The sequence below is a fragment of the Eulemur rufifrons genome, chromosome 9, assembly GCF_041146395.1.
Source record: "Eulemur rufifrons isolate Redbay chromosome 9, OSU_ERuf_1, whole genome shotgun sequence".
Lineage (NCBI taxonomy): Eukaryota > Metazoa > Chordata > Mammalia > Primates > Lemuridae > Eulemur > Eulemur rufifrons.
Genome location: NC_090991.1, coordinates 43,512,684 through 43,536,223, shown reverse-complemented (window position 1 = coordinate 43,536,223; position 23,540 = coordinate 43,512,684). Strand labels below are relative to the sequence as shown.

At 42.4% G+C, this 23,540-nt stretch overlaps 1 protein-coding gene across 2 annotated transcripts in view; it reads left to right on the top strand.

Moving 5' to 3' along the window:
• TEX2 (testis expressed 2) overlaps positions 1–23,540 on the top strand; it is a 105,358-nt gene that overhangs the window by 54,715 nt on the left and 27,103 nt on the right. For both annotated transcript variants that reach the window (XM_069482779.1, XM_069482780.1), the window contains exons 3-6: positions 6,191–6,391; positions 7,548–7,878; positions 11,893–12,140; positions 21,443–21,589. In XM_069482779.1, coding sequence (XP_069338880.1) covers positions 6,191–6,391; positions 7,548–7,878; positions 11,893–12,140; positions 21,443–21,589 — 927 coding nt within the window. The remainder of the gene's footprint in view (positions 1–6,190; positions 6,392–7,547; positions 7,879–11,892; positions 12,141–21,442; positions 21,590–23,540) is intronic.

The window sequence follows — 23,540 nt, the reverse complement described above, 5'->3', positions numbered from 1 at the left end:
ATTGAATAGCACCTCCTGTGATCCTCTCAAGGTTTCCTATCGAAGCCTGTAATATACTGGAAAAAGCCTTAGATAGCCAGGAAATCTGGGCTCCAATCACCGGGCTTCCATTTCTGTACTGAGAAGCTTTAACATTTTATTCTTAAGATTCTTTCTGGGATTACTTATTTACTTGTTCTATGTTATTTTGTGCAGTTTTAACTTGGTTTTTCTCTATGAAAAGTAACCTCTCCAGCTCCTTGCATTCATGAAGGCTTCAGCTTGTTCCTTGGCTAGTCTGCACTCAGGCAGCTGGCACTGTACGCACAGGCGACGAGGGGCACACCAGCCTGTCATGCTTGCTCATGCTTTCCACAGACTTCCTTTAATCCTCACAGCCACCCTCTCTGAATTAGGTTTCATTCATGTATTTAATCAACAGACATTTGTTACAACTGTGATTGACAGACATGATCCCTGCTCTTGTGGAGTTTGTAGCCCAGTTAAGTAAACTAGGCAGTGAACAGACACAGTGATAGGAGAAGAGTAACAAAGGGCTGAGCCTCGGTGATCAGGGAGGCTTCCTGGGAGAATGTCATCTTTGCTATGACCTGAGGGGTGACTGGGCCCTAGCCAGACTGCAGCTGGGACTGTGCTGTGGAGCTGAGATAGGACCCCGTGCCTCATTTGGTTTACGTCCCAGATTGCCAGTCTCTAGACTTTGGGAGGCAAATCAGTCACCTTCTCTCGCCACTTTCTTCACCTGTAAAATCGTTGGGGGTAGGCAGAAGTGAAGGAGATACTGCACCTGAGGTACCTGGATCATAATGTGAGCTAAAACGTCAGCAACTGTTATGAATACTAGTAATACTAGTATTAGCATTAAAAAAAAAACCTATATGCTTAAGATTTGTTCATTTTAAGCATAAGCAAATTGTACCTCAATAAAGTACTGTCAGTATGGAGAAAAATCATTTTGACTTTAGCATAGAGTGAGGTGGGGATCAGGGAGGCTTGAAGCTGGGCAGAGGTCGTGCTGGACCCTTTTACAGGTGAGCCTAGTTGGTAAGTGGTGGAGGCAGGATTAGAACCCAGGTCTGTCCGACTCTCAGCAGTTCTGTTAAGGCAGGCGGGTTGTGCTTTGTGTGTGTTTTGTCCAGTGGCCTTTCACGTAACTAGATGTGATCAAGGTAGGATCTCACTGAAGATAACAAATGATTGTTCACAACAGACATGCAGTTCAAATCCTGATTCGTGGGTTGTATTTATTTGGTTTTGGTAGCTGTAGGCTTTAGCCTCTGATAGATCTTTAACACAAAGAAAGGAGCATGGTAGTTCAGGGAGGAGGAAAACTGAAGATGAAAAGGAAGAAGAAACCACAGCAACTGGTGAGTCTGAAAAGATAGGGACGGGGAGAAGGCCAGGCCCAAGTGGAAGAAGGAAATCTGGGGCCCCTCCAGGCTTTCCCAAGGGAAGGCATTTCTTAGATGCTCTTCCTAGGCCTACCTCTTGCCTCTCGCCTCTGCCTCCCAGTAGTGCAGTAGAAGGTCGGATTTTGTGTTTTTGCACTGTGAAAGTACCGTTCTCTCCTTCACATGCCTCTGAATCAGGTTGTTCTAGGATTCCTGGAATTTGATGAGTGCTAGAGGGTGACCTGTGTCTGTCAGAGCTGTGCACAAAGAAGGATAACTTTATACTCACCTCAGAACTGTGGTCGTGTGTAAGGACACAGGCTCCAGCCCAGCAAGAACTCTGTGGCGGCTGCTCTTCAGCTAAGGTAGTAGCTCAGGCTGCTGGGTCAAGTGACAGCTTTGTGGCTAAAAACCGAATCCCCAAAGCACTGTGGAAATGGTTGCTCTTGTTATGCAGGGACATGGATTTTCCTAGGAGCAGTAATTGGGCAGCAGTTTGTTGGGACAAAAGAAATTGGACAGTGTGATGGCTGTCATCTGAGCATGTCTGTCCTGTGAACCAATGAGCTGATAGTGCCTTGTGTCCCAAGACATACCCGTGTGTCTTATTTTCTAAATCTAAAAATCAAAGAACAAAGCTAAAACTTTGTCCATAAATTGATTACCTTTTATTAATAATTTTCCTCTAGAACTATCAGAGTTTTAAAAAAGCATTTTATTTAGATTACTTTTATTAATATTCTTGAGTCTTTAATAGTGCAGATTAGCTTTTAAAAAGGACTTCAAATTTCTACAATAGACTATTTCATCTGGAGATTACTTAGATTATCTTCTCTCATTTGAAGCACCTAGTAAAACAACATAAAACTGCCGTGTACTGAGTTAGATGGATCTTACCATTAAGACTGCATGTTGTTAGAATTGTTCCCAAGAGGAAAGAGGAAGATTTTGCCCATTCTGGTTGAGCCAAGCATCTAGGGCTAAAAATGCTCAAATCCAAGAACTGCCCCTATTGCAGTCTCTAATACAGTAGCCACTGGCCCTACATGGCTGTTGAGCACTTGAAGTACAGCTAGTTCGAGCTTAGGTGTGCTCTAAGTGTTTAGATCTTGAAGACTTGGTATGAAACAAAGAATGTAAAGTATCAGTAATAGTTTTTAATATTGATTACATGTTCAAATAGTATTTTGGATATTTGGGTTAAATAACATATATTGTTAAAATGAATTTCACCTGCTATTTTCTTTTTAGTGTGGCTACTAGAACATTTAAAATTACATATTTTCATGACTCACATTTATGGCTCACATTCAGTTTCCATTGGACAGCACCTCTCTGGATAATTCTTCATTTTCTCACTTAGGAAAGACAAAATGAAAGCAATTGGAGAGAAACAACCTTTTATCACTAAGTTTCTCTTACTCATAAATCAGATAATTAACCTGTACAATCTCAGGAGTTTCAAAAAGAAAAATTCTCCACAGCTTACATTACTTTGCAGAGATTGTCCTTTTATTTGAGAACAACTTCATAATATAATGCCTGTCTCATTTTTCCCTTCGGTGGTGGTGAGTGGATGATAAGTGTAATGCTGGGAATTTTGTCCAAAATTCCAGCATCGTGTTAATTCTATTGGCTTTTTTACATATCTCTGTGATCCTACATAGCTAGAAACTAATGAAAAATATTTTATACAGATATATTGTTGCAGTAATATTTGTCTTATATCAAATTATGATTATCATAATTCAAAATAGTTATTAAATGAATGTTGACCATCTCAGCTAAGGTGTTATGATAGACCACAGGGGTATACCACACATGCTCTCTATCCTCAGGTAGCCTCTATTCAGGTAGCCAGAGATGTACACTCAGAGCGAAATGATTCAAGAAGAGGAATCCCGTACAGGGGACCATATGGCCAAATGTGCATAAATGACACTGATGGCAAGTTGCCGTTTGATTCCCTGACCCTAAGATGTTTTCATCAGCTCCTACTTCCTTCCCTCCATGGATTCTTCTTGGTTTTAGTAGCTATGCAAGTAAATATAACCTGGCCTTGAACACAGCTCTAAAGCGTACCAGAAAAATCATACCTGTTTCAAGTTCTTCATTAATCTAGTTGTCTTTAGAACTTTAGCCCTAGTAAACTTGTTATATATAAGACAATATTTTCTTCAGCCAAATTGGATAAGAAGATAAGAAGTATATTCTGTGTCAGGAGATCTTTAGTGAACATGTTTGTGTCTGAAAAGACAAATGTATTTATAGAAAACTCTGCCCAACAGCAGAATGCATATTTTTAAAGTGCACTTGGAAAAGATAGACCATATAACAAATTTAAAAGAGTTGAAATTATATACAGCATATTCTCTGACTATAATGAAATTAACTATAAATCAATAAGAAAGATATCTGAAAAATTCCCAAATATTTGGAAATTAAACATAGTTCTAAACAGCCTATGGTTCCAAAAAAAGAGTCATGAGGGAAATTAGAAAATATTTTCAATTGAATGAAATTGTAAATACAACATATCAAAAATTACTCAGTGCTTAGAGGGAAATTAATAGCATTAAAAGCTTATATTAGAAAAGGCCTATTTATTTCCATGGTAGATAAACTCCCACCCTGGCCAATTGCAAGCCACCAACATGAAGTCACTGAACATGGAGTTGGGAAGAGATGTGTAGAATCAGCTCTTGTGAGCTATTACAATTCAACTTCAGCCCAGCATGACCAATAAATGCATCATTTATCCTGAGAGTGTAAGAATGGATCAACATTTGAAAGTCAATGAATGTAATTCGCCATAAGAACAGATCAATGAAAAATACAAAAAACTATGAACCAAAGAATGTACTTAGTTCTACACTTAGCAAAAAGACATCCACCCAAACGAATACCCTGACCGTACCATCCACTCCAGGTCCCACTGTGATCTGCAGTGTTTGTCTCCTTTTCATTTCATTGCTCTGATCATTGCTGTTTTTTTTTTTTTACAAGCACCTAGATTATACCCTCTTCCCATGGCCACTGCTTGCTCATTCAGTATTGCTGAATAGACTCTGTTCCTGGCAGTGACTCATTGGGAGGAGGAAGAGATCTCCTCAGCTCATGCAAAAAAATCTACTGAGGTGTGCAAGTCTGTATAATTGGCTCATAAATTTCACACCCTTTCCCCCATGACAAAGAGGTACATTTATCCATTTTTACTTCACACTTAGGTACTCTTTTTTTTGAAAACTTTTCTCTTTCATGGTTACTCTAGTGGGGTTCTAGGATAGTGGAATAAAGACCTAATTCTTCTCTACTGTTTTGGGGCAGCCTTGGGTCAAGATCCTGTCCTTTTTAAAAATCTATGTATCTATCCAGGCATTGCGGTTCGCACTTGTAATCCTAGCACTTTGGGAGGCCAAGGTGGGAAAATTTCTTGAAGCCAGGTGTTTGAGACTAGCCTGAACAATAGCAAGACTCTGTCTCTACAAAAAATAGAAAAATCAGGGCATGATAGCGTGTGCCTGTAGTCCCAGCTACTCAGGAGATTGAGGCAAGAGGATTTCTTGAGCTCAGGAGTTTGAGGTTGCTGTGAGCTATGATGATGCCACCGCACTGTAGTCAGTCAATCTGTCTGTCTATCTATCTTTGTATCAACTCCTGACATTACTTGGCACATAGATTCAATGCATGGTTTGACAAAAGGATGAATAAATAAAAGAGAATTCTGAGGAGTCCTCATTCTTAGAGGCTTTCAGTTCAAGACTTTAGTGTGAGATGTTTGCTTACCATGGAAATGGCTATTCCTTAAAAAGAATGGCAATCCCAGCTCCAGCGTAGTGATCTTTAGCATCTCTCTGCTCATTACAAAGATATTTATAACAAGAAGGGAGTAGGAATGTATCAATTAAAATTTCCTAGAGAACTTCTTTTAAAGAGATATGGGCTACCCATGTCTGAAAAAATACTTTGGGGCAGGCAGAGTGTTAAATGATGAATATTGATTATAGCTATGACATTAGCACAGTTCTATGGTGTGTTAGGGCTCTGTGTGTGTGTGTGTGTGTGTGTGTGTGTGTGTGTTTTGTCTGGACATTTCAATATGTTTGCTCTTTTTAAAAATCAGTGTGTGAGTACATTTATATCCATTTAGTGGGGGTGAAGGGAACCTGGGGCACAATTTTACTCTTTCAAGTTTCTATATATCTTTAAACTTTGACATATTATGGATTATATTAATGTTTATGATTTATTTAATGCTTAATTCATAATAATCTGCTTTACTACATGGTTTCAATGAGATATATATTGTAGTGAGATAGAAATGGAATGTTAGGTGTTCCCTGGGTCCTAGAATGGTAACATAAATTAATATGAAGTTTCAAAGTTTGTTTGCAGCTGAGCTGGGCAGAGCGTTTGTTTGGCTAATTAAGAAGGCTGGACTGAGTGGGATTACTCACTCGCAAAGGAGGTCAAGCAGAGAGACTTGCTCAGTCACATGAACAAAACTTTTGAGTTTCCTGATTTGCTTGTAAGCTTTAAAAAAAGAACCTTTTGTTTAGGATAATAGACATTGCCATTCAGATTTTTTATTTATCAAAAATGTATCAAATTAATCCCCAGTCCTGATTATCCTTCCAGCTAAGCTCTTATCTTAGCCACCTCTAGTGCTCAATAAGTTGACACCTGTGTTATTGTCAGGTTTGGTTTCAGTGTCCTGAATACAACAGTGTTTGTCATTTTCACACTAAATCAGATTTGTGTTTATTCTAATTTTACTAATGGGAGTTTTTCTTCATCAGGGATGGATGAATGAGATTTACAACTATGATCCAGAAACTTACCATGCAACTTTGACACATTCAGTCTTTGTTCGACTTGAGGGTGGAATCTTAAGACTTTCAAAGCCGAATAAAAATATATCCAGGAGGGCCAGCTACAATGAAACTAAGCCAGAGGTCACCTATATCAGCCAGAAAATCTATGACCTCTCGGACAGCAAGGTGAGCCCAGCTAATTTTGGAAGGAGAGCTTACATTGGAATCTTGGTTGTTTTACTGCTTTTTTTCCCTCCTGAAAAGGTTTTTTGGTTTTGGTTTTGGTTTTGCTTCTCATTAATAAGTATCAGTATACTTTAAGACAGTACCTCTTACACTTTAATGTACATACGAATCACCTGGACATCTTGTTAAATGCAGATTCTGACTCAGCAACTCTGGGTGGGGCCCAAGAGCTGGCATTTTCATGAGTTCCCAGTTGGTACTCATGTTGCTTGTCCACGGACCACACCTTGAGGAATGAGGACATCATGTACTCAGAATTCTGCCTTTCAAGTTAATTCTGGCTGGGCTCATGCCTGTAATCCCAGCACTTTGGGAGGCCAAGGCCGGAGGATCACTTGAGCCTTGGAGTTCAAGACCAGCCCAAGCAACATAGTGAGACAACCATGTCCACAAATAATAATAATAATAATTCTTTCAGTCAAACAAAAAGCTATGTGTAGTTGTTCTAGAGCACTAACTAATGAAAGCTCTGCAAATGTGAAAATTATGGATATGCAAAATAACTACATTTTGATAAAGTATTATATACTTTTATTTTTATGAGAAATGTAAGTTGTTTATTCCTCAAAGCTATATATAGGTCCTCTGTTCTTCTTGTAACTCATCTGAATGATTTTTAGATATCCCCAAAATGATGGAAATACTTAAAATAGTTTTTGTATAAATTTATTCTTAATTTGAGGTTGACACTCAAGGTTAACATGAGCTTGCCATCCTGGATGATAATTCTTTTTTTTTTTTTTTTTTTCCAGCTTAAGTTTGGCCCAGAGTCATTAAACTCAGTTGATATCCAAACTTAGTTGATGATAATCAGCTAAACATTATTGTGGTACTGCTACCTGAAAATCACAGATGTTTGTAACTCTTACAAATTCTTAAACATCTACTTTCTGAAATGATTCTGAAGAATAACAAGTCATTCCCCAAAATTTATTCTAGTTTCTATAGTCATATTATAAACAGGTGGTAGAAATTATTTCACATTCATCATTTTAGTCAAAAATTCTATAAAGTTTGCATTTGTACTATGTGTAATATTAATGCACAGTGTAGCCAGTCTTTACTTGGTATGTAAATCATTTCCCTTTCTCTGTAGATATATCTTGTACCGAAAAGTTTGGCTCGAAAACGAATCTGGAATAAAAAGTACCCCATTTGTATCGAGCTTGGTCGACAAGATGACTTTATGTCTAAGGCTCAGACTGATAAGGAGACTTTGGAAGAGAAGCCTCCAACTGAGGGAAGTGAGGACCCTAAGAAGCCACCCCACCCTCAAGAGGGAGCAAGATCTGGCCAGCGAGATCAGATACTCTATCTCTTTGGGAGAACTGGCCGAGAAAAAGAGGAGTGGTTTAGGAGATTTATTCTGGCATCTAAGCTGAAGTCGGAAATCAAGAAGCCACCTGGTGTCTCTGGAAGTAAACCAGGTAATGACATTTGTGCTAAATGCTTATGCATTTTTAAAGGGCCTTTAGGGGGATTAGAGAAAGAATGCCAAGCAGGAAGGAAGGAAGCCCACCCTGGGTTGATTACTGTCTGCCTTCTAAAGTGTTCTCATGACTCATTTACCTTTTAGGGTGATCACTGCAACCCTTTGTACCAAAACATTTAACCAATGATGGATCCATTTGCACATGTATGTTTATTAGCCTTTGCTGGTTCCCTAGGATTATATTTTACTTTTATATAGTGTGACTCCTCTGAGAGAAGCAGCAACAGAAGAACCCCAGTGACGAGAAGGCAGGTGAGTCAGGGAGATGCTTCAGACTGGCACTCTTGAGCTCCTGACCCACACCGTGTCCTCCAGGCCTGAGGTTGCCATAGAAATGCAGAGTCCTCAGGCCTGCTGACGTTTCGGGTCACATCCTGGTCATTCGGGTGGATAACCATGCAGCACCTCCTTGCTCACCTCTAGCTGGGATGGCGCTGCAAAGGGACACAAAACCAGTAAAAAGCAGCAGCACCCCTGTCGGTGAGGTGCTGTGCTTGTTAGACAAAACTGATCTATGTGAGTCAGATGTTCACAAATTACTGCACTAAAAAGCATGGTGCAACCAATAATTGTGGGAGATCAGAGAAGGACAAGGTTGGTGTGGGCGTTATTAGGGAAAGCTTTCTTAGATGGATCTGGAACAAAGACTAGAACGGAGCCACTTTGGGGCTTTCTCTAACAGGGCTTTTGTGTTGACCGTGGAGTTCTGTGGGTTACATGAGTCTCAAATGGTGCTTCAGATTGCTTTGGTTCTTTCCTCTCGAACACAATCTGGGCCCTTACCTGCCACCTTTGCTGACCGACTATAATATCAGTGTCAATGCCAGCTTTTCATCCCATCCCAGCACTGAGATCCAAGGAGTCCCTTGGAAATACCTAAAGCACTAAAACTCAAGATGAATAGGGAGATTACTGAATATATTTATTTCCTAGGGATGCTGGAACAAAATACTGCAAAGTGGGTGGCTTAAAACAACAGAAATTTATTCTCACAGTACAGGAGGCTAGGAGCCTGAAATCAAGGTGTTAGCAGGGGCATGTTCCCTCTGAGACCCTACCTAGAGTCCTTCCTTGCCTCTTTTTAGCTTCTGGTGGTGGCCGTGGATCCTTGGCTTGCAGCTGCATGCATCTAAACTCTTCCTCCATTGTCTCATGGCTTTGTCTCTGTGTGTCTCTGTCTCTTCTCATAAGGATACCAGTCCTATTGGATTAAGAGCCCATCCTACTTTCAGTATAACCTTATTTTAATGCATTATACCTACAATGACCCTATTTCCAAATAAGGTCATATTCTTGGATACTGGGGGTTAGTACTTCAACATATCTTTTGGGGGACATAATTCAACCCCTAACATTGAATAAAATAAAATTCAAATGGGTAAGAACTCCTCAGCACCAGCCACTGCTTGCTTCTCCTGGTAGGTCTGAACCTGTGCTGTCCCATACAGTAGGCACCAGCCCCATGTGGCTTTTGAACACTTGCAGTGTGGCCAGTGCAGATGGAGATGTGCTCTAAATACAAGATGCACGCCGGATTTTAAAGTCTTAGTCCCAAAAATGATTGTAAAATATCTCATTATGACTTTATTTTGGGTGCATGTTGAAATGATAATATTTTAAATATAGAGGGTTAAATAAAATGTATCCAAATTAATTTCATTTGTTTCTTTTTACCTTTTTAATGTGGCTACTAGAAAATTTAAAATTGTATATGTGGCTCAGATTATATTTCTATTAGAAATACAGTGGTCTACTGGTCTAGGCACTGAAGCTCAGAATCAAGTAGCCCAGAAGAGTGGGAGGGTGTAGGACCACCAGGAAACACTGCCTTAGATCCTCAGGGGCCACCCAGAACAACTTCAAAAGTGGCATGTCATTTATGGACTTAACCAAAGCATTTGACTTTTTTTTTTTTTTTTTGAGACAGAGTGTCGCTTTGTTGCCCTGGCTAGAGTGAGTGCCGTGGCGTCAGCCTAGCTCACAGCAACCTCAAACTCCTGGGCTTAAGCAATCCTACCGCCTCAGCCTCCCGAGTAGCTGGAACTACAGGCATGCGCCACCATGCCCGGCTAATTTTTTCTATATATATTTTAGTTGGCCAGATAATTTCTTTCTATTTTTAGTAAAGACGGGGTCTTGCTCTTGCTCAGGCTGATCTCGAACTCCTGACCTTGAGCGATCCACCCGCCTCGGCCTCCCAGAGTGCTAGGATTACAGGCGTGAGCCATCACGCCTGGCCTATTCTTCTTTTTTTTTTTAATTAACTAAACTCTAGTAGAGTTTATTTGGATTTCACTGGTTTTTCTACTAAAGTCATTTTTCTCTTCCAAGATCCAATTTAGGATATCACATTGCATTTAGTTTTCATCTATTTTTTTTAGACAGAGTCTCACTCTGTTGCCTGGGCTAGAGAGCTGTAGCGTCAGCCTAACTCACAGCAACCTCAAACTCCTGGGCTCAAGCAATCCTCCTGCCTCAGCCTTCTTAGTAGCTGGGACTACAGGCATGCACCACCATGCCTAGCTAATTTTTTCTATATATTTTTAGTTGTCCAGCTAATTTCTTTTTATTTTTAGTAGAGACGGAGTCTCGCTCTTGCTCAGGCTGATCTCGAACTCCTGAGCTCAAACAATCCTCCCGCCTCGGCCTCCCAGAGTGCTAGGATTACAGGTTTGAGCCACCACATCTGGCCAGTTTTCATCTATTTTTTAAATGTTTTTGATATAGCATTTATCCCAACATTTAAACATAATTCTGAACATGAAAATGGTATGAAGATAGTAAGGATTATAAAGGAATTTTATTTCTATGAGTTATACAATGTAAAATCTCAAATATTCAAGTGCTAGAAATTATCTCGCTAAAATTTAAATTAAGAAATGGCTTGTGTGACCCTGTGTGAGGCTTTGGGCCATTGCAGTTCAGATGGCTGGAGCCTCTCAGAAATATATAAAATGATTTGATTTTTAACCACTTTACCCTTCACCTGACTGTCAGAGTAAATCTAAATGAAATTGTTAGCATCAGGCACTTCCCATGCTTAAAGCTCCTCTAGTGCAACAGGGTAAATATTAAATCCAGGGTTGCTTTTGAGGCACTTTGAAGTCTGTTCCTGGCTACTCTGTCCATCCTCATTTCCTGTCCGTCTGCCCTGTGTACTCTGCATAGAACTTCACTGAGTCTCTCACTGCTCTCCAAACATGCTGTGCCCTGTCACTGCTTTTTTTGTATGCTGTTTTCTCTATCTGGAGTGTTCTTCCCCAACCTGGGCCAAGAAAATGGCAACTGTCCCCTCAAGACAGACCAGATGTCACTACTATGAAAGTCAGTTCTGGGGAAGCGCCTTTCCACTCTCTTGGGCAGAGGTAGTCAACCCCTTCTTTCTGTCGTTAGAGTCTTTTGTGCGTGCTACAGTTACAGCACTTGTAACAGAAGATTGTGATTTATCTGTCTAGGTGTCTGAATTCAAGGGCAGGGATTATGTCTTAATTCTTCTTTTTAGCATGGAGTTGGCCCTGAGAAAGTACTTATGAATAATTTGTTGAACGAAAGATGGCATCTTTGGAATTGCTGTGAGCTGTGGACGAACAATTAATTAGCTTTCTGCCCATTTATTATTTGCCCCTGATAGCAATCACAAGTCCACCAGTATGTGGGGTGTGTCAGTCCTGCATTTGATCTCCTAAAAGATCACCAGGAAAAAAGAAAAAGGTACCTACCCAGATGTATTTCTTTACTCCCATTACCCTAAATGATCTTGGAAAGGAATAAAAACTGTTCTAAAAATTATCTGTCATTAAGCAAAAGGTATTTTTTCAGGGTGGAGAATAACCTTATAAATACTTCTTAAACAGTCCTATGGTAGCATTTTAGCTGCTTTTCTCCTGAGCCTGGTTACTTTGCATTCATTGTCTTCATGGGATTAACAGCCGTCACTTATTTGCTCCAGGGCTTTTGCCTGCGCACAGCAGACACAACAGTCCCTCTGGGCACCTGACCCACAGCCGCAGCAGCAGCAAAGGCAGCGTGGAGGAGATCATGTCACAGCCGAAGCAGAAGGAGCTGGTGGGCAGCGTACGGCAGAAGATGCTTCTAGACTACAGTGTGTACATGGGCAGGTGTGTCCCCCAGGAAAGCCGAAGCCCCCAAAGGAGCCCTGTGCAGAGTGCAGAGAGCAGCCCCACAGCTGGGAAAAAGGTAAAGCTGGCTGCTAGGGCCAGGGCTCTTCTGCTCTTCCACTTACACTCATTTCTTCATGCATAAGAGCTTTGAGTGCCCGTTTTGTGCCAGGCCCTGTTCTGGGCACTGGGGACACAGTGTTGCACAAGGCAGAGAAGGGCCCAGACCTCAGGGAGACAGCAAGAAACAAGCATCAGGTGGTGGTTAAGAATTAAAATAAAGCCAGATAACGGAGGACAGAAAGTGTCCAGAGCTGCTATTTTAGATGGGTGGCCAGGGAGGGCCTCTTTGGGGAGGTGACCTTTGGGCAGAGACCTGCAGGACATCAGGGCATGAGCCATAGTGTTACATGTAGGAGGAGCATTCCAGCGGGGAGGGCCTGCTGCGGGCAAGTGGGTGGAATATTTGAGGAACAGCAACGAGGCCAGTGTGCCTGGGCAGTGACCAAGGGAAAGAGAGGCGGGCAGGGAGGCTGCAGGGTCGGCAGGGCCTCCTTGGATCAGCCCGGGGAGGGTTTGGGGCAAGGACTGATGTTGACTGATTTTAGTGTGAAAAGACAAGTGGCTCTCGGTGGAGAACTGGCTGTGGGAGGGAAAGAGAGGGTGGGAGGCCATTGTTGCAATGAAGGGTGGACCAAGGTGATGGTGGTGACAGCAGGGGGTGAGGAGGGGCCGGGCTGGGGTGTGCGTGGGAGGAAGAGCTGGGCAGATTGCTGACAAGGAGGCCGAGGTGCCACCCAGCGTTTTGACCTGAGCAATTGGGAAATCAGTAGAGGGGTGGTCACAGAATCGCAGGTGATCCAGGTCTCATTCCTCAGTAACCACTGGATTCTCAAATTCTCAGCCTGGTCAGCTGTGTGCAGTGCTTTGAGGATTTACCATAAGCATTATTTCCAAAGTGTCACTGGACATTGATTTAGGATCATCTATGACAAGATAAATCATATAACTGCCAGATGCCAGGTCCCATTAGGCAGTGTAATGGAAGTACTCTGTGCCCTTGGACAGTCCTGCCAGCTAGATGGGATTCTCTCCATTTTGTAGGTGGAGAAACTGAGGCACAGAGAAGTTAGGTAGCTCAGTCACGCAGCCACTAAGTGATAAGTGTGCGACACCTGATCTGAGGCCCTGAGGCTTGCCGTGACTGCCAGTTTGGCAAGTCATTCTGAAACCCAGTTGACCTGAGGCCTCCTGCCTCTACCGTGTATACTGTTGGGAGGCACAGCCTCCACCTGTGGGACAGGCAGCCACTTTCCCACATTCAGTGACTAGTGCTTGACTTCTTATAGTTACCGTATTTCTGTTCCTAATGAGAAGCATGTGGTGCCTTCCTTTGTGCCTTAGCCAGCCATTGGTGTTTATTCGTTCTGTTGATCCTTTTAGTGTGGAAGAGGCCACTCACCTGACCTGTATGAACTTGCCAGGGCAAAAAAGGTCATGTGCCTGTGCCAGCCATTGACCCACTGCCTCTGCCCTCTGCCCTGAGTTACCAGCCATAGTGGGAAGGAGACCTCTCTCTGGGGAGAGTGAGGTGGTATAAAACTGTTCTAGAAATGTCCTGTTTACCACTGGTGAACCCCCCATCCCCCAAATTCTGGGCTATTGGCTGTCTAGACTCGCATCAGATTCAGGAAAATCAGGAGGAGAATTGTATACTAATATAAGAAAATTATCTAATAAAATCCTTGCTTTTTGCAAGATTTCCATAAATTAAAAAACAAAGCAAAGCCTGTTTTAGAGCATTGTTTCTTTGGTTTGTGTCACATGTGCGTGTTGTGTCCTGGGGTCACTGGGGTCACTGGGGTCCCTGATGTCACACTCAGCAGCTCTGCCCAGCATTTCTGTCAAGGACTCTCTAGTCTAAACCTCCTTCCAACAACTTGGCATACCCATTAAGCACCCAGACTTTTTTCCTCTTCTGAGTCTGATGAAAATTTTTTAAAACCACATTGCACTTACTGGCCCCCTGAGGCAGAACAGGAAGGGATGACTTCATCTTTTCTTGATAATTTATAGACTCAGTACAACAAACAGAAACTCAGGTCTGTCACCAGGCAGGGGCTGCTGAGGTCAGAAGGCCCATCACCCCCAGTCTGACCTGCCCAGACCGTAGGCTGCGGTATTTTCTCTCAGTGTCAGCTGGCTGGTGCTGCTGCGTGTCCATCCTTGTTGGCTTTTCCTTGAGCCCTTGTCGACATCTCCCCACCCCACCTTGTTAATTTAATGATTGATAGCTGCATGGGTTAGGAAACCAGAGAGGCAGAGTTGTGTGAGAACAGAGAGAATTATCTTTGAAAGGGGCCTTTGAAGAAGGTATATGAGCTTTAGCGCTGGCCTCTTGCATCCCGTTGGCCTGCCTGGAGCATGTGTGGGCCATGTCCTGGCTCTCGGGCTGGTCTGGCCGTGGAGACGGTCTTGGGTAAGGTATAGATGTTTTTTTCAGTTATCTACTGCTGCAGAACAAAGAACCCCAAAAGGGGTGGCTTCAAGCAATAACAATTATTTATTTTCCTCACAAATTTATAATTTGGACAAGGCTTAGCAGGTGACAGCTTCTGTCTGCTCCATGCGAGGTCAGCTGGGGAGGCCAGACTGGGGGCTGGAAGATCCGCTTCTGAGGTGGCTCACCAGCGTGGAGGGCAAGTAGATGCTGGTTGTTGATTGGAGCTCAGCTGGGGGTGAGGACCAGGGGCCTCAGTTCTTCTCCACGAGGCCTGGGCTTCCTTCAGCCCGAGGACTGGTTCTCAGGGCAAGCATCGCCTGAGAAGAAGCCAGGCCAAACCTGTGTTGCCTTTTATGACTGAGTCTCAGAAGTAAGATGCCACTTCCGTCATGCTCTGTTAGTCAAGGCAGTTAGAAAACCCTCCCAGGTCCAAGGAGAGGGGCATAGATTCCACCTCTTGCCAAAGCAGTAGCAAGTTCCTGGAGGAGCATGTGGAATGGGAAATACAGTTGCACCATTTTGGGAAAATAAGATCTACTCCAGCGTTCCTCTACTACTTGTATCACTTTTCATGCCTTCCTTTACAAGTCATGGAGATAATTCTTTGCCAGTTTCTTATTAATTTTGTGGCTTGAGCAAATAAGGGCCTTTTTCCCATCCTCAATTTTATTTTCTTTTTTGTGCATAGGAAACATTAACGTTCCCCAAATCAGAGCTATACTAAGGCATATTCAGAAAAGATTCACTTCCCCTGCCCTATTCCTTCCATCTCTCCATGCTATTCGCACTCAGCCCCATAGTGAACGGGCCTCCTTAGTTTCTGGCTTATCCTCTCTGTTTCTCATCTCCCCTTCTGTCTTATTCAAAGAGTAGTATACTATGGATATTCTTTTATACATTGCTTCCTTCACTTGCCAATACATTCTGGAAATCACACCATATACGTTCATAGATTCCCCACCACCCCACCCCCATCTTCTTTTTAAATAGCTTCAACGTGCTCCATTGCGTGGATGTTCCATAGTTTTTTCAGCCTCTCTCCTATATGGGCATGTGGGTTGTTTCCATCCTTTGGGAGGCTGAGGCAGGAGGATGGCTTGAGGCCATGAGTTCAAGACCTGCCCAAGCAAGAGCGAGAACCCATCTCTGCAAAAAATAGAAAAATGAGCCAGGTGTGGTGGTATGTGCCTGCAGTACCAGCTACTTGGAAGGCCTGAGGTGGGAGGATTGCTTGAACCCAGGAGTTTAAGGTTGCAGTGAGCTATAATCATGCCACTGCACTCTAGCCTGAGCAACAGAGTGAAACCCTGTCTCCAAATAAATAAATGAATAAACAAATAAATAAATAAATAAATAAGGAATTGGAAAATGCTTATCATATAATAAGTAAAAAATATGAAGCCATATATCCAATTTAAAAATAAATTTTAAAAAGGATACAGATAAGAATTCCAAGACAAATCAATGGGAGAAAGAATAATCTTTTCAACAAATGGTGCTGGAGTAACTGGATATCCACATGTAAAAGAATGAAGTTGACTCCCTACCTCACGCCATATACAAAAATTAACTCAGAATGGATCATAGACCTCAATGTAAGAACTAAAACTATAAAGCTCTTAAAATAGAAGTAAACCTTTGTGACTTTGGTTTAGGTAAAATCTTCATAGCTAAGATACCAAAAACATAAGCAATCAAAGGAAAATAGGTAAATTGGACTTCGTCAAAACTAAAAATGTTTGTGTTGTAAACAATAGCATCAAGAGAGTGAAAAGGCAACCCACAGAGTGGGAGAAAATGGTTGCAAATCATTTATCTAATAAGGGTCTGGTACCCAGAATATGTAATGGAGTCTTACAACTCAGTAATGAAGCGGTAAATAACCCAGTTAAGAAATGGGCAAAGGTTCTTCCGTGGTTTGGGATTTGAAAGAAAAAAGAAAAAAAAAAAAACAGAGAGAAATGGGCAAAGGATCTGAATACACATTTTTCCAAAGAAGAGATACGATTGGCCAGTAAGCACATGAAAAGATGCCCAACATCATTAGGAAAATGTGCCAAAACTGCAATGAGATCCACTTCGCACCCACTAGGATGACCATAATAAAAAAGACAGAAAATAAAAGGTATCAGTGAGGATGTGGAGAGATTGGAACCCTTGTACATTCCTGATAGGAATGTAAAATGGTGCAGCCACTGTGGAAGATAGTTTGGTAGTTTTGCAAGAGGTTAAACATAGAGTTACCATATGATGCAGCAATTTTACTACTGGATACATATCCAAGAGAAATGAAAACACATGTTCAACATAAAAACTTGTACACAAATATTTATAGTGGCATTATTCACAATAGCCAAAAGTGGAAAACAACCCAAATATTCGCCAAATGAAGAATGGATAAAGTGTGGTATATGCATAGAATAAAATATTATTCTACAATAAAAAGGAATGATACACTGGATAAACCTTGAAAACATTACGCTAGGTGAAAGAAGTCAGTCACAAAAGAACACATATTGTGTGGTTCCATTTATATGAAATAAATAGGCAAATTTATGGAGACAAACTAGTCATTTCCTAGGATGGTGGGTGATGGGTGAAGTTGGGAAAGAATGGGGAGTGACTGCCAATAGGAACAGAGTTTCTTTGGGGGTAATGAAAATGTTCTAAAATTGATTGTGCTGACAGCTGCACAACTCTGAAATGCTAAACACTGCTGAATTGTACTCTGTTTTTACAAATTTATTATTTTTATTATGGTAAAATACATGTACATAAAAGTTACCATCTTAACCATTTTTAAGTATAGTTCAGTAGAATTAAATACATCCATACTATTAAGCATCCACCACCACTGCTCCCTTCATCTTGTAAAATTGAAGCTCTATACCCATTGAACAACAATTCCTCATTTCCCTCTCCCCCTAGTCCCTGGCAACCACCATTCTATTGTCTGTCTCTGTGATTTTAACTATTCTAAGTACCTCACATAAGTAGAATCATACAGTATTTGCCTTTCTGTTACTGACGTATTTCACTTAGCATAATGTCTTCATGGTGCATCCATGTTGTAGCATATGTTAGAATTGCCTTCCTTTTGAAGGCTGAATAATATTCCATTGTATGTATGTACCACATTTTGCTTATCCATTCATCCATCGATGGACACTTGGGTTGCTTCCACATTTTTAGGTATTGTGAATAATACTGCTGTGAACACGTGTGTACACGTATCTCTTCGAGACCCTGCTTGCAATTTTGGGTGGTATATACCCAGAAGTGGAATTGTTGTATTTATGGTAATTGTACATTGTTTGAGGTGTCTGGATACTGTAGCTCACACCTATAATTGTAGCACTTTGTGAGGCCAAGGTGGGAGGATCCCTTGAGCCCAGAAGTTTGAGGTTACAGTGAGTTTTGATCGTGCCACTGCACTCCGCCTGGACAACAGAGCAAGACCTTGACTCTAAAAAGTAATAAAATAAAATAATAATAAAAATTTTCTGAGGAGCTGCAAAACTGTTTTCTATAGCAATTAATGAATTGTACTCTTTAAATGGGTGAAATGTATGGTCTGCAAATTATATCTTGATAAAGCTATAAAGAAAACAGTAAAAAATGATGTAGCCAGATCTAATTTTGTTTTTAAAAACGTTCTGTATTGTTAAAATTATATATAACATTGAAAAAAGGTTGAAAGAAAATATAGTAAAAATGTTTTAAATAATTATAGTAAGGTAATGGGCTTATGGTTGTTTTCTATGACAAATATGCATTTATTTTTATAATCAGGGGAAACAAGGAAGCACACACAGGGAAAGGGTTCTCCATTGTGTCTTCTCCTGGGCCAGGCTGTCCCACGTAGAGCCCTCGTGGCACCAGATTGTAGGTGGCCAAACTTAGCAGAAGTGCTGTGCTCTCTCTATGACAAAAAGGCTGGGCTGGCCTCCTAGCCATTTGTAACAGGAAGTGTCACACCTCAATCTTAAGTAAATCTGTACTGTTTCACTTTAGTTTTAGAGGCTTTTAACAAAATATGTACCAAGAGCTACTCACAGTTTTGATAGCCCTGCTTCACTTTGAACCATTGAACTCTCCAAACTTACTTAATAAAAACCGTCTTTAAAAAGTTACCATTGCGTACTGTATGTATGTAGTTGAAATGATGAAATAAATATCCTCCTCACATTTCTTCCTGTAGCCAAATGGCAATATTAGGAAATTTATGCACATTTATTCTTTAAGCTCTTAAATTTTTATGACATTCATTGGAAATGAGTCCTTCCTAGCAGACTGTTGAATCCATATTTTGTTCATAAAGCTTCTTTGCTGAATTGTCAGTGTTCTCCTGCTCTCAGATTTTCTTTGTTCCCGATGAGTCTGTGGAGAGAAGCTTGCATTAGAAAAAGGAACTGTTGAAAAGAAAAAACAACCTGCTTGTCAGTTATTTCAGAAATGTGTTTACATCATATGCCATTGGCTTGGACATACATTGTGAAATAGCCTTTGTTTCTTGCTATTTTGTGCTAAACCTGTTTCCTGTGAATAACTAGGGTTGTTAAGAAAGGCTAATAAAGGGTAGACTCTCCCTCTTGAGAAGGGGAAAAGTAAATGTATTTTCTTATGAAGGCTTCAAATCTAAATAAGGCACGTGGTGTCCTACTTGGGCAGCAACTTAGTTCTGCCTGAGTGGCTGGTGGGCATTGTCCTGCGATGAGTAGCTACATAAAAGTCTGTGTAGATCATTGTATGGGACTCGAAGATACTAACCTCAGAAAAGCTGGACCAGTTACTCTTGGGCCTGGGGTGGAGATGTTTACCCAGAGAGGAAAGTGACTCAAAAAGACCTGTACAACTTGTGGCATGACTGAGCATTCACTGATGCAGACTTCTGCCCTTCCATCCAGGACCTGGTGGGAGAAAATGTCTTGGTTAAGGTCAGAAGACATTACAGCACTAGGAAAGCATGGCCATTAAAAGCTGTGAGGCAGACCCATGTCTTCTGAAATGGAATGACTAGCATGTTCTCTTTTAAACCAGGGTTTAATTTTTTATGAGAATTTTAAGGACTCCTAGAACATAAAATATCTCCCATCACATGCGGTGACATGTGACTTAAAAACCTAAGTGAACCCCCAGACCCTCAGAGAGAGAGAGAGAGAGAGAGAGAGAGAGATGGCACAGGCTGGGGCAAGACTAGTGGACAGGCGGTGCTGGCAGTTCGCTCCGCTCATGCACAAGCTCTGTGACTGGTAAATACCAGGCTTCAGGACAGTCGCACTTAGCCATGTGCCATAGGCCTCGAGCGTACTCACAAGAAATCAGACTTACAGGTGTCAAATCCATGAGCACCAAGTGACCTGTGCACTATGCTACTGGCCCAGATACACAACTGTGATGTGGTCACAGTCACAGCTGCGCAGTTAGCACTGGCGTGAATGCACAAGTATGAAGCGTGGAGATGATGAAGGTGTCTGGTGTGTGGCCATAGCATGTGTGTTACGGCTGCAGCCACCTGGTGAGGGCCCGACAGGTGTATTTTTATAAGCCATAGAGGGAGAGAAAAGGGCAAACAATTCAGATTTCTGCACTTTTAGATCTTTGGATTTTTGCTTTCCAAAGCTTGTTATTTCTGTAAGGCTATAGTCTAATTAGAGACCTCAGCATAGGAATATGTTTGTCACACAAGGGGGCTAGTTCCTCCCTACCCCAACACACACACAGAGGACAAAGTAGGTAGTCAGCGGGGAGAGCAAGGCTCTGAGTCAGGCTGCACCATTGAACTAGGGGCCTCTCATCCCTGAAATGGACGTAAAGCTTCTGTCTTTCTGGGGTATCGTAAGATGTGAGTGAGGCGAACTGAGAAGGAGCAGGGCCTGGCGCATGGTCAGTGGACAGCGGTAGTAAGGGCAGTGACAACTGCTGCTGCTTTGCTGAGTTCTGAGCCCATTGTCTGTTCTCACCACTTAAATCCCACACCCCCTCGAGGTTCTGCTGCTGCTGAGGTTCTGCTGCTGCTGCATGGCCTTCTTTGTCCCCTTCTTTATCCCTGTCCCTGACCCCTCCAGGCCAGAGTCCGTAGTCTGATAATTAACCGAGGAAATTGGAGATGGGCATGCTCTTCACCTACCTCACACGTTGGCCACGACAGACACTTCAGATGGATTGTATCAAATGGAAGTGAGGCTCAGGGTATTTCACCGGGCTGAGCAGTGAGAACAACTGTGGAAGTTTCGTGGAAGCCCTGAGAGCAGCTCTCTCTAATCCAGACCTGTGGCTCTTAACCTCGCCTGTTCATTCCATTACCAAGGGAGCTTTTGAAACTCCTGATGGCCATGATGGCCACATAAATCAGTGTCTCTGGGGGTGGGTCCCAGGCACCAGTATTTTTAAGCATCCCAAGGGTATGTTGACCTCACAAGGATCAGGCTGAACCTAGGAGTCCTGGCCATCGGGAAACTGGGGGTTCTGCCTGGATGAGGACCAGCTTAACAATTACATGTGCAGGCCTTAGCCGGACAGAAGGTGGGCAGACGTTTGATTAGATATGTCATTGATGTACAATGTTGATACCAATCTAATTTGGGGGCAGGGAAATTTGTCTGTGCTAGTTGTATAAAAGAGTAGCTGGTTCACAGGAAGACTGGTAGAAAAAGAAAATAGACAAAAGAGGAGGTTTTAGCTATGGTGGCAGCTTTTGTTTCTCCCTTTTTCTATTCACCAATACAATGTGGGACTTGTAATTTACAGGGAAGCAGTACAACTCACGTGGTCTCCCATTTCTATAGGGAGGGACCTTCAGTGACTTTATAAAAATAAGCACCTGTCTTATTCTCCAGTTGCTTTCTAGCTAATTTTGGTCCCTTTTCTTTTGCCAGTTGCCAGAGGCTCCACCCTCTGAGGAGGAAGAACAGGAAGCCTGGGTGAATGCCTTGCTTGGAAGAATATTTTGGGACTTCTTAGGAGAGAAATACTGGTCTGATCTGGTGTCTAAGAAGATCCAGATGAAACTCAGCAAAATAAAGGTATAACTTTCCACACAAGAGGCTTATAACTCTCTGTATTTCTTAAGTTCTGGAAGTTTTGTACCCGTATGTCTTAAGTGCAGTTAACTTAGTTTAAGCATATAACACGTGAGGGTAGTAAGTCCTTCTCACACAACACGTCTGACCTTGATCACAGACTAACCTTGATCTTATGATTGACTGCATCGGGGACTTAGTGGGCATTCCTGTTTAATTTTTTTCTTGTGTTGCCCTCGTTGTCCACTCTAGGTGATAATCCAGAATTTGGTTTGGGAAAATATCAGCTCTTGTAACTGATTTGTCTTATATAATTTTGTCATATTTAAGTTAGAGACAAACTTAAATTATATGTCCAGAGCCCACCCAGCCCCACGGTGGTCTAGGCCACATAGCATACACACTGAGGAAAATACCAGCTCATCTGAGACTTCTTTCCTAAGCCATGCTCCCTCTCAAAGCTGGGAAAGTTAGCGCTACACTCTAAATGTGTCTGCGATTGACCTTTACTTTTTGGCCAGATGGTGCTTTATTTTGGGCTCTCTCTTTGCTGAAGAAATGCTCCTGGTGCATGTCCAGGCGCACTTGGAAGTGAGTGTAGACTGTGAGAGTGTTCCTATGACTGTCATTAATGGCTCACTTGCCCACAGAGACCTCATTGAGATTCCTTAGAAGTAAATTTTTGACCCAATGAAGACCCAGACAAGGAAGAGTCACTTTGATCCCCGAATCTTTACTGAATATTTACATGGTCAGTGGCTTATGTCAGTGGCTCTGAATTTTTTTGGATGATAGATACCTTTGTGAAGCAGCAACCTTTCCCTAGAAAAATGCACAAAATTTTGCTCATGATTTCAGAGAGTTCGAGGGCTCCAGATTAAGGAACTGTGAGCTACAGTAAAAGAAAATGAGAAGATAGGGGCACGGGAGAGCTTCAGTTTGATTTCTGTCATTCCTTTTGGTAGAGAACAGAACTTCTTCTGGCTTAGTCAAGCTCTGTCTACCATCTGTGGGCCAGTGTCATCCCTTCCCCAGCCCTGGGAGTGGGGCTGCCTTCTGAGTCAGAAGAGCAGATTACGATGCAGAATTGGGGCCGGGGGTTGGGAGTGCTCTGTTGACAGGTGTCAGCCTGTTTGTGCTCTTGAGGTAGGTTGAGCGTTGACTCTGCTTCTACTAGCTAGTTCCATGGGGGGATCAGCAAGTGGCCATGACCCATGTGTTGGGGGATGAGCTGTCAGCAGCCTACCCAGAGCTTACTCAGCCTCTTTCCCTTTTTGGAAACGATGGCGGGCTTGAGTCCCCAGGTCAAGGCACATGGACGCCAGCCCTGCTCTTTTCCTGGAGTCAGTTTCGGGGAGACACAGATCCTCCCCCATGAGCTGGTTTCTCTTGCAAACCTGCCATATGGAGAGCTCTGAGCAGGAGTTCTCCTGAGCAGGAGGGTGGTGGCACCTGGCAGCATGCAAAAGGAAAGCAGGGCATGCTTGAGCTCCAGACAGGACACCGCTCCCCGTTACATACATTACAAAACCAACTTGAGAGGTCCCACTCTTCTCTCTGGGGCGGGAAGTCTCCAGAGCCTCTGCCTGTTGGTGGAGAATCGTAGGATAAGGGAGCCTCCCTCCTCCCGGAGGAAGTTGAGAGAAAGTCTTCTATTTTCATTTTCTCGTTTTGCCGGTCATGGGGGCTTTTTTAGTTCACAAACTTAAGCTTCCTTTTGTCTTTTGAGGTCAGAAGTACTAAATAGTTAGAATGGAGAAACTCTCCAACTGCTGGCCTGGATCCAGCAGTGCCAGAGTTCAGAGGTGGACACTGTGTTCTCTTCACTGCCCCCGACAGCGTGTCTCCACGCCCTCCACCCCCCACGTAAGCTTTTGGCCCAAGATGTGCCCTGCAGACCAGAGGAGACCCTGGCAACAGAATAAACAGGAAAGCAGAAGGATATTACCAAATT